The following is a 12398-nucleotide window of genomic DNA, read 5'->3' as shown; positions in this document are numbered from 1 at the left end:
TATGAAAGACGCCGTAGTGGAGGGCTCCAGAAATTTCGACCACCTTGGGTTCTTTAACATGCACCCAAATCTGAGTACACGGGCCTACAACATTTCCGCCTCCATCGGAAATGCAGCCGCCACAGCCGGGATTCGATCCTGCAACCTGCGGGTCAGCAGCCGAGTACCTTAGCCACTAGACCACCATGGCGGGGCTTTAAGGACCTGTCACTCAATAAAAAAATTAGATACGGTCACCTTCCCTCTGCATGAATATCGATTCTCCAGGTACGTGGGAACTGCCGAACTTTTTTTGCATCCATTACGAACCTTGTTTTCTTTCAGACCCGACCAATAAATAAACAGGACAGAAGGAGGGAAGGGCAGCAGTGAAACTTAACACCAATTACAGAGAGCCGCACACACCCTTATATTTAGATATAATAACACAGCTAGGAAAAAGCTTTTTTCTTGCGAGTGAGTGTTTCTTTAACATGAACACCTGGCTTTTACGTAGTTTTTTTTTTTACGTGCACACAAAACCAAGAACACAGGTGTTTCTTCAACATGGCTGCAGTGACTGTAAATTTGACTTTGCAGCACCATAACAGCTATTTCCAGGTGGATATTTTATTAACCGTGACATTAACACTGAACATTCTGACACCCTTAAAAATTTTAAGCAGTTGTTCACCAGAAAATCAGTGTTGAGATCAGTTCTTCTGAGCGAAGCACACAAACGTTTGTGTGCTTCGCTTTGTGTGCCCAATAAAGCGGGTGAAATAAAAAAATTGGCAAATCCCGCGTACCTTGAGAATCAACGTTATGTGAAGCATGCAGATGGAAGGACGTTAGCTACATGCACTACCAGCATCAACTGTGGTAGGCTGAAATATTTCATTAGCACGTGATGGTGGTTATGTGCGACCACACACAAATATGCGTACATCTCAGGCGTATCTGTGATGTCCATCTGTCGATGGGTCATGAATACACGTCCAGTGGGCTGTTGACACCTCCTTAACTTGGGCATTATTTTTCTTAATGCTCTCGAAATAAAATTAACAATGTCTGTTTCTGCTATTCCTTCATTGGTTTAAATTCTCAATCACTTCCAGTGCATTGCGCTCAACTACGGTAGATCTTAACCTGACGTGAGGGCTGCATCATAGGAGTACATATGTAATGTTTATAAAATGGGGCAGTCATCAATGCATCCCCAATTGATGCTTCACAAAGATTACGGTCTATTTGACAAGCAGTTGTGAGACCTGCTGTGGCTCAGTGGTAGAATACTTGGTTGCATCGCAGAACGCTGGGGTTTGATTTCTGCTGGAACCTTGATATTTTTAAAGACGATAGTCTTTCTTGGGGACTTTCGAGGAAAAAATTTTGGTCTGTCTGTCTGTACACTTGTCTGTTTGTCCGCCCTAACGATACCTCAAACGGCATCAAACGGCCAACACCATCCGCAGCACCCACCAATATTGCTCAAGGTTTAGCGTTCATAGTTGTGCAATTGTCAATTAAAAAGCAATTATTGCGCATATCTGAGGTGCCACAACAACACCTCTATGTTTTGTATGTCTGCCTTCATACTAGAAGAGGCACACACAAGTAACTCGTAAGAACTGTAGCATTTATCGCACTGCGCTGACAGTGCAACGCGATGCTCAAAAAGGTGTTTCTAACGCTTTCCTACGACGTCACGGTGGTGGCACCTGCCTGTCGCTTTGCGTTCTACACCTTATCACCTCTGAGACTGGCGCGCATCTTTCTCCGCGGGCTGCACGACTTCGTTTTCGAAGATAAGTGCCAGACGGCGCTTGTGTCTAACATGCCTCGATGCACTCGTTCGCCTCCGCTACCCGCTCAAGGCACTCTAACGCAGCGCCTCCAGAATACCATTCACCGATTTTCTTGCGCAGAACATCAAATAAACGTTTTGTTCACTCTCTCCACACCCAAAACTATCGTCTTTTGACATTTGCGGTGTACCATGCAGATTTGGAACCAATTTTTGTTTTCTTTACATTCATCGGGTAAACGCAGTCGATGTCAGCTTTTCCTTAATGCTCGCGCATCAAAATTACCCATGTGTGTCCTCACCCTTCTTAGGTAGATATGAATCGTCAATCACCTGTGGCACATAACCGCCCGCGAGTATGTGCCAGTGTCTGGCAGGAAGTGTTTGATGACTAACGCGACGGGATTATGACATTAGTTATGTCATGACCAGCGAGTCGTATTCCTCAAACCATCTCCTCACATACTAATTTTGGTTCACCCCAAGTTAAGGGGGTGATTACGAGAGCACGAAGATGTAGGCGGCTAGCTAGCTAGAATGTGTAAAGTGGTACGTGTGCTGTTCACACTCAAAGACACACAAGTGAGCCTGTAAGCCATCAAATTTCCTTTGTTTGACGATGTGGGTCATTTCGATATTAGAAACAGAAGCACATCAGGTAATTCTAAGCAAATTAAAATCCAGCCTGGTCCCTACACTGGAATAGTGTGCCTCAGAAATGATCAACACCACAGTTCAAAATCGCCCCGTTGTGGCACTAACACTGCAAAACAAGCTAGAAAAAAAAATTTAGAGTTGCCACTCAAGAAAAAGCCCACACTAGTAAAATCCATGATAGAAGTGACAAAAAATATAGAAAATTTTAGCCCTCCTTATGATTTTGTGTACATGCTGCAGCTGCTTCAAACCTTTTTTGGTGATTTTCTCGAAACTTATATTTCTGATATTTTTCCACACGCGAACAGTCGGAACTTTTTTGCTAATAAAACTTGTTATTTAGAAATTCGTGCACTCCTTATTATTAAGGAGACGTGCAATGACCCTCCACAAGAAAACTCATGCCACAAGATTTATTATGGCTGCCAGTTATACGAAGGTGCCCCTAGCACTAGTCCATACTTTTTCGGTTACTTAATTACGGTTTCTAATATTCATCACATTTCTTTGTTTTGGCTCACTGCACAGGCCAAAGCTTTGTTTATGTTCCTACAAAAATCATTTTTTTTATTTAGTGGAACTTGAGTTAGCAGTGTTCATGCAAGGCATAGTATAAAATTTTCAATTATAAAAAATTAACAAAAAATATGACGACTTGCTTGATAATGCTCAAATGTGTTGAAAAATATGTGGTTTATATTGAGATTAATAATCTACAATGATTATTGCTTTAGAAAAGAATTGCCACCACTCGGCAAATATATTTTTTTGCGCTCCTTGCCATTTTTGTGACTTTAATGTGTTTGCTGAACAAATTAGGTCATTATTCCACAGTCATACTTATCTTTTGCTTTTCTTAATTCTTTTGCTCTATAATGATTATTACTTGGATAGATATGTCCACACTACTAACAGCAAGCTAAATAGCCTGCAATTCTTGAAGCCGTCAGTGCTTCTCTTCTTAGAAGTTAGTAAACTTATGACACTTACAGAATGTTGCTGTTGTTTTCTTAGGCTTGCTGATATTTCATCTGCAGTATCATGTTCAACAACTTTCTTACCTTTAATATTTATGTTCTTTAAACAATGTTAGTTAGTAGTGCTCGTGCATGTTTTTCTGCCAACAACATACATACTTCCTGTATACTTCAATGCTTCATGAATCATTAACATAGTGAACCTTTACAAATCCAGCAAATGAAACATCAGTTACATCTATAAACTTCGTACTTATATGGCTGGTTAAAAATTTTTATAGCTTTACTAGGGCAGTTTGTAGAAGTTTGCAGATGTCTCAGCATGGTTCGTGAAAATTTTAGCTTGGCAGTGTTCAGTACAGCGTGGTTGACGACAAGAAAAGGACAATAAAAGTGTGCTTTGTGAAAAAGAAACCTCTGCTAGTGATTTGTGCACGATCCAATTTTTTTTTTGTCATCATCCACCCTGATCTCCACAACTTAAAAGATATTCCTACAGTTCAGTATATTGCAACTTTTTTAGTGGCGATTAATAAATAAATAATATGTTTGCTGCTCAGCACAAAGCCATGAATTCACTTATTGGCCATTATAGCCAATAAGTGAATAAGTAAAGTACTCACTTTAGAGTTGCATACCACCAGCATCAAAGCAAGCGGCCACAACCATAACAGAACAAGCTGTTAAGTGAACCTGTGCCCACAATATAAAACGAGAACTCAATGAGAAAATGGTGTAAGCACAGTTGCCATTAGTCAAATCATATGCCTCAGCTTTGCATCCATAATTATAAGTTGTTGTGATCACGCATTCTTATCGACTCATTGCTAGGGTGCTTCGTTATATGAAAGAGTGGTAAATGTCAATGCTGGATACCAAACACAGCATGGACTGGTGCAGGTGGTAGCTGAGCCACGGTGCTAACTTTATAAGTGCCAATGATTGGCATAGCCCAGTTTATAAGAATGAGTAAAAATAAATCCAAAACCGCAGTTCTCCTGCAGCAATATATATATTTTTTGTTCCAATCTGTATGGGTCTGGCGGGTTTCTGTTTCAGAAATGGGCATTAAGTGTGGCAGGTTCTGCCTCTACAACATCATTATGACAGTTAGGCCTTATTTCAAATAAACAGCAAAGCTCCTGAACACTTCGTAGCAGAAAAAATTTTGCAAATATTTTGCTGTTTAGCTTGAGCATGTAGTAAAACAAAAGCTACTTTGCCATAATTGTAACAGTCGTTCCTTTGTGTGAAGCAATCTATAATACTGAACCATAAATTTTGTTTCTAGTGCAAGTAAATGTGACACATGACTACACAGTACATATCATCGTGCAACACCAACATTTTTTATCGTTCTTGAAGGACTACTAGGAATCTATTTTTCATTTGCAGAGTTTATGCTTCAATGGGTTGGTTCAAGTCTGATCATAGAATTAAGCCCCTAGATATTACAACATGACATGTAACAAATGCTAGCAATACTAGCATTACATCAGAAGATGATACTGAAGTGCGCTCAAGTACAAGGGCAGGTGAGCCAATGCCAGATAGAAAAAGTTAGGTAAAAATTGAAAATGCTTTGAGCATTAATCTCCTCATAAAGCTTGGCAGAGATGGCATATTGCTGTACATATGGCTGAGTGCATCTACCGCCCACATGCTGCTTCATGGAGGTAATTACACTACCGCAAAATGCCGGACAAGTGCCACCCTACGGTGAAGAACAATCTGACCATATTTGGAGGGGGGCGCATGCTCGGTCTCGGACCGCAATTCAAGATGATGGGGGGAAAGCCGCTAAAAAATAATAAGTGCCCCATCCTCGTTTCTAATGAAAAGCTTTATATATTTACATGACAATAGAATTTCAGAAACAACATTTGATACGCATTCAGTGTACTCATGCTAGTTGCTCTTTCTACACAAGTGATGTTAGTCTTGAAAAAAAAAACTTGGCCACAGAAAAGGAAGACAATGAGGGTGGGGAGGCCCTTTCTCAGTCACTGGCACTTCTTTCATATCCCCTGAAAAAAAGAGAGGGTGCTTGCTCGGCATTTTACGACAGGTGCAAACATTAAAGGCATGCTAATATGGCTGTGTATTCACATGGCTGTGTTTTGGAGGCAAAGTAATTTCTAAAAATTCTCTGTTATAGTGAAGTGAACACAGCATGAAGAATTTGATCCCCACTACCACGGCTCTTCATCATGCTAGCCCTGTGACAGTGTTCCTGGTTATGGGTGAGTACTCTTGCGTTTGCAGAAGAGTTGAAAAGCAGGCTAATTGGTACATAGTCACTGTAAAATATTGGCAGCGCAAACTCATGGGACACAAAAAGAGTGGGACACAAACAAGTGAAAACAAGCACTGCACTTGTTTGTGTCCCACTCTTTCTGTGTACCATTAGTTTGCACTGCAAATATTTAATACAGTTATGCTTACCTGTGTCCACATGACACCATGCTTGGTCTTTACCTAATAAGCAAATGCTATATGCAACTTATACAGGAAGGGAATAACCAGCGGCGCTTGCATAAAAGTTGTGCTAAAGAAGGTAAAGAATATATATACTAGCAGTTTTATGTGGCTGATAAAACTGTGAGCCTTACTTTATAGTCTAATACTTCGGGACAATACACTGTATAAAAAGATATCAAGAAAACGAAAGTCCAGCATGACAAGTATGTCGGTGTGCCGTTGATTGCAAAAGGAATCCTCTGTTCTAACTAATAATAATGTAGCGTGCGAAAACTGAGACAGAGGACAAGGGAAGGGGCAAAGAAGAGAACTACGGGGGGCACATGCTCTTAACGCTCCTTTTTGCCCCTTTCCTTGTACCTTGTCTCAGTTTTCACGTGCTACGTTATTATTACTTATCCATTACCAACACGCCCAACTACATACCTTTGTTCTAGCTCTGGGAACTACCTGTGTGCAGTGCAGTAATGATTTGTTAAACACAAAGTGGTGGTCGCTATAGTGCTTGATTCTCTTTTCTCAATGAATTTATAAACAAGCTAGATGTTTTCTCTTAAGAAAACCTTCTCGAAAGTTAGTACTCGCAAAAGCTTTTTCACCCCACTGAATGCCTTCAGGTGTTATGGGGCAATCAAATGAATTACATGTGCCTCTCATCCTGTTTCTTCCTTATTCTTCTGCTTCAAGTCACAAAAATGTGAATTAGAATCAGATTAACACGCTTCAACGATTTACCAAAAAACACCCTTCTGTCTGTAAGAGCAGGGTTATATGCGTGGTCACCTACATCAGGGGTCACAAACTCACATCACCTACCAGGCTCCTGTCCGTATAAAATTTGGTCCTGCAAACGGCCGGGACAGTGAAAATTCGGATTTCACGAACGCCTCCCCCCACCCCACACACACACAAGGTGGTGAAAAGTGGCCGCAGAATTGCAAATAGTCAAGTAAATCATCCGTGAGAATGGTAACAACAGAAGCATTTATATTTTGACAGCTTCAGTCAGAGTCTGGCTTCCGTCAGGAAGGCCCTACTGTCAAAATAAACGCTTCTGTTGATACTGTTCTCACCGAGGATCTACTTGACTATATATATATATATATGTGTGTGTGTGTGTGTATGTGTGTGTGTACTTGGGAAGAGAAAAACACACCTTAGCGGTTGTCTTAATTTTATTACCAATGATTTCGACCGATAGACCGGTCTTCGTGAGGGTTTGTGAAAAAGTGCGAACTTGTTCGCGAACCCAGACGAAGACCGGTCCACCTGTCGAAACCGTTAGTAATAAAATTAAGACAACTGCTAAGTTGTTTTTTCCCTTCCCTCCTCCCCCCCTCTCTCTCTCTCTCTCTCTCTCTATATATATATATATATATATATATATATGGTTAATATCTGAAAGGGATATGATGTAAGTATTTGAAAAATAAATGAATACTGATTTCCACAAGGACTGAAATCTGGAATGAAGTACAGTGCTTTTGTTTTGCAGTTACGTTTTAATGCAAGGTGACTGCACGGGCTGCCCCGCGAAAAAAAAAAAAATGCTTAAGACCAGTCACATCTGTGTACCTTACCCGAACAAAACATTAGTAATCACGATAGGCGAGAAAATGTTGCCAGCACCACTTAGCAATGCTACAAACAGCCACAAAGCCATTTAAAATAGGGGGACAAAGACTCATGTGTGCGTTGCAGGCCGCTAGAATATGATTGATGGGCCACGTGTTTCAGACCCCTGATGATTAAGGTTCAATAGGTTATCATACCAAATATTTTTTACAAAAACATAAAGACGATGGTACAATGCTTCATCCTGTAGCTGCACGTTTGTCTTTACCTAAGCAACATCAGTATCAGGCTCTAATAACACTAATGAAAATGAAAAGACAGCTAGTGATTATAATGACCAGTTTTTGTGGTATTATTGCCATGATCTACCATGAACACTAAGGTACTTGAATTCAATTGTCTATGTTAGCATGCCTTTCCTGAGGCTGTCCTAGCACACCTCAATGAGGCTGCGTTGATTGGGGCCAAGTGATAGGAGTGTCTCTTGGCATATCTTTTCGTGTTGCCTGTTTCTTTGAGTATGGTCGAAATATAGCGACTGCACAAGTATATGAGTCATGCTTTGATGCTTGCTTTTTATAAGCACTGAAACATTTTTCATGCTATAGCACATATATGAGTGTATTATTTTAGTTGAAAGTTTGAGCTAGTGTAACTTTTACCCTTGATCGAAGTTTTTAAGAGGAGCACTAGTAAATGTACCATGACTTCCTACGAACTAGCCCATACAAGTACCCTTCTAACTTATTGTGTTTATTATAACTGTGTTCTATTGGATATAGCTAGGAAGAAGGAAAAGGACCGTTCTCTTATTGTCTCAAGATCAAGTGCACAAAAAGGCATGCTGTTTCCTACCTAGACATAGCAAGAGTTTCCGTTCTTTAATGTATTTGCATAAGAAGTGCGCAATGTGTTTAAGAAATATTACCAGAGTGATAATATTTATAGCTATGTGCTTTTGAAGTAAGGAAGATTTCATAGTGCTCAGTGACACGAAACTACTTCCTGCTCTGCATGAAATCATGAGCTTAGTGGGAGACAACATAGCTGCTGCAATACATTTGCCGTGCTACATGAATGGGCAATGTAGTGCGTAAGAAACAGTTAAAGGAAGCCACATGATCAATGGAGAGCCAGGTGTTCTGACAATCTGTATCGCCAGTTACCGCTTGTCCCACTAATTATTAGCATCAATCAAAATTTTCACAAGCGACACAAACTGCCCAACTAGACTTGGCATTTGGCCTGCCATCCCTTCTTGCCATTGTTTGAGTGCAATCAATGCAAGAAAAAGAATAAAAAAACATTGCATCAATTTTCTAGCACTGAAAGACAAAGCACTCATATGTGCCTCATCATTATACTTCACTACTTTCAAGATGCTGAATTTATGGTCTTTATTTGAACATCCTGCACGCACACGATCATGCTATATAATACCAGCTCTGACAGTAGTACCATCCATTAAAGGCTATGAACTCATAAAGTACTACAGTAGTACTTGTATTTGAATGCAAAATACACTGAAGTGCAGGAAAAAAATCTGGGGAATATTCACCAAAAATACTTATTTATAACATTGTCTCTCTTTGAAATATTCACAATTAATATGGATACTGAAATACTATAGTAATCATATTGCTTATAAAATAAAATTCATGATTTTTTAACATGACACCTCCTTAACACATGTCTCAGAATATCTACATGAATGTAAGCTGCAGACAGGTGCCATGCTTGTTTTCAGAGCAAAGCACACAGAAGCACAATGCAGCTTTGTTTATTAGTTTTTGTATGTACAGTAGAAACATCCATTGCAGAAAATGGACACTTCAGAAAACACGAAGAAAGAAGACAGAACTTGTACAAAGCAGAGTATTAACAGGCCCACACTTTGCAATGCTTCTTATTCTGATGTTGGCATCCTTCGCATGCATACACAACCTTTTTGGTCTTTCATTCACACACTCATTAGGCAGTTCCTTTTTTTTTACATGGGAAGAAAAAGCAATGAACTTCCATTATTATAAATACTCTGCTGAAGTGTTAATTCTGCATCTGATCTAGAAATGTATGCACACCACTCATACAGGACATTGATAACATCGCATTTCAATCATAAAGTAACCCTAATAAATCATAAAAACAAGATGAAAAATTGCAAAAAATAGACAAAGGACATTTATCCAAAGAACAACAAGGCAGATTTCCCATACTGTGCAAAGTTCCAACCAGGAAAAAAAAAAACAGTAAGAACGTCGAAAGCAGCTACTATAAGAGAACCATCTTTCAGCCATCAAGTGAAAGTATTGCACCACCGTTTGAGGCACAGAGGACACATAATAATGCTGCTGCCATCATAGTGAACCTTGCGATCCATGTGCAAATGCCTAGCAGTCTTCTTTTTTTTCTTTTAACAGGAACAAGATAGATCACCAAGTGACGAGTACACAAGAGACTCCATATCACTATGGATAACAAAATGCAATTTGCTGGTCGCCCATAATTTGATGAACATCAGGGTAACATGTAGGCAACTTTGACAGTGTGCAGATCCAACATCAAAGTAATGTCAAAATAAATGAATGGCTAGCTATATCTGTTGATGCATACTTGATGAATATATTATTAATATATCTTACACGGCATGTACTGTCCCGAACTCCTAAAATTTGTGGGTGAATACAAGCAGCAATCACATGGTAAAATGTAAGCAGCAGTGCCTTTTAGCAGAATCATGACACACATTTGCCAGACATCACAGCTCTCATGAGGTCATTCTAAGTCATTTTAAGGTATGCAACCATACAGCAGAACACAACAAGAAAAAAGAAGAGAAGCCCCAGCCACTCGTCAATTTTTCACAGAAAGGCTGCAACTTACTTTGTCTCAGCCTCTTTTAGGCTCGCAGTCAATTGTACCACCTTTTGCTCCAGCTTCGTAGCTTGTTCTGTTTTTGCCTTTAGTGAAGATTCACAATCCTAGAAAAAAAAAATTAAGAACAGAAGCATTTGTTATTAAACGCCATAACTGGTGTTGTGTCATTCAATCTGCATAAGTAGCTAAAATGACTGATTGTACATGTGTACAGATTAAATTCTGATGATACTAAAAGCAGTACTTTGAGTAGTGTGTCAAAATGTTAGCCTTCATCCGTTATGATAGTTTATGTTTTGCTTACCTGAAGTTTGTTGAACAATTGAAGGTTAATAGCTTTGATGTCCTCCAGTTGTCTGCGTAAGCTCACTATGCTGTCCTGCTTTTCATGGATGTCTTTTTCAAGCAATTTCAATGCCATCTCTGCTTCCTGAAAGAAGCACGCATGCATTCCAAGTACCAAAACAAAAAAACAAAAAACTAACATCAGCTGAACCAAATCACTAATGTGAAAGGTGAAATGTGAAATATGGCAGGGGTGCCACGGACAAAACAGGATTTGTAGCAATTTATGAGGCAGGAGAATGTTGCTTTGGCCGCGCATAAATGCAAATTTGCAGCATATTACAAAAAAATAAAAGACATTTTTTTTAGCCCAAAATCCCAGATTTGGAGCAGTAAAACAAAGAAGGCTTGCTTCCAGAAAAGAAAACAAAAATGCTCACAAACCATGCATTATCACCTTACTTGTACATAGTGCACGTGAACATTGCAATTTCAATACTTTTAGCAATGTGTTGAACCACACACAATGCAACCAATGACTAAGTGCACATTAGCATTTGCAGTGCCCTTCAAATGATTTGACAGGCACTGCAAACGCTGAATCAGGAGATCTCAAAATTCTGAAAACACGTAAAGCAGAAGCAAGTGGGGATGTTGAAAAAAAAAAAACAGGTGCATATTTTTCTTTATTGCTTCTCAGGGCTACAGAAACATCATACACAGCTTTGAATGATTACCACTAACTTTTAACACGAAAGTGTTTCATGCCGGAGTCTACGACGGCTCTGCGACTTATTTCTCTCATGGATATGACGTGAAATATTTACTAACAGATTGCAAAGAGAAAAAAACTAGAAGAAAAAGTTTCGCAGTGTGGCGTCGAACCAGCGACCTCGCACTCTTCATCGTGCGATGCTAACCACTAGACTACTGATCAGCCCTCCTCAAACATGTTAACAACGAGCCATTTACATACACCATGTACCGCTGGTGATCCTCAGAGCTCGAATACTTCAGTCTCTTTCAGTAATCAGTAGCACGATTGCATGACAGGCACGCGCGCTCTAAGGGTCGTCGTGTTGCACAACTCTGCACGTCGCCGTACACGCGCACCTCCAGGGAGTGGTCAAACTGCGTATAGATGTTCTCTAGTGTGGTGTCTTGGACGCCCACGCTTATCTCGGCATTCTAGTGCTTCCACCACAAGTTTGCTTTGAAGTTGCTGCCGTTAAAGAGAGTGCGGACGTCAACTTGCTCACTGCAACAACCGTATTTACAAAGGGAGCCCGCTGCTAACACATGAAGTAAGAATTGTGACAATTGTTTGTCCATGCTCGTCCTGTGTATGATCCCTTCATGCATACTTTCTGCTTTCTGCTGGTGTGTGCTGCAAGTTTCAAGCTGCTTGCCCTTCTTGACGTGACATTGAAATTTGCTACTGCAGCATCATTCCTTTGCTCTTGTGGTGAAACAATGCACAATGAATGCTCCACAGCCTCTGTGAAGACACGTTTCAATTTTGCATTATACTGATTCCTAAAAAGAAAGATCAACCATGTTTTTTTTTTGTTTTTTTAACATCGATGATCATACTAGTACTTGTAGATATATGGCACGTGTAAGAACGAGCAATTAAGGAACAAAACATGCAGTGTCCAATAACAGCTAGTATTAACGACCCTTTCTAAATCTTACCATGCTTTTTCACAGGGTACAAGTGCACTGTGGTGAAGGTAACAAAAAAAAAGTGTTCTGCACAA

The 12398-nt window shown here is 39.9% G+C and overlaps 1 protein-coding gene across 4 annotated transcripts in view; it reads right to left on the bottom strand.

Annotated features, from left to right (window-relative positions):
* The window catches only part of LOC119187673 (RUN and FYVE domain-containing protein 2), a 99588-nt gene that overhangs the window by 37466 nt on the left and 49724 nt on the right, over positions 1–12398 (bottom strand). For all 4 annotated transcript variants that reach the window (XM_075878479.1, XM_075878478.1, XM_037435753.2 and 1 more), the window contains 2 exons: positions 10658–10783; positions 10360–10457 (listed from right to left, as the gene is read on the bottom strand). In XM_075878479.1, coding sequence (XP_075734594.1) covers positions 10360–10457; positions 10658–10783 — 224 coding nt within the window. The remainder of the gene's footprint in view (positions 1–10359; positions 10458–10657; positions 10784–12398) is intronic.

This window comes from Rhipicephalus microplus, chromosome X (genome assembly GCF_043290135.1).
Source record: "Rhipicephalus microplus isolate Deutch F79 chromosome X, USDA_Rmic, whole genome shotgun sequence".
Classification (NCBI taxonomy): domain Eukaryota; kingdom Metazoa; phylum Arthropoda; class Arachnida; order Ixodida; family Ixodidae; genus Rhipicephalus; species Rhipicephalus microplus.
This window is presented reverse-complemented; position numbering and strand designations above follow the sequence as displayed.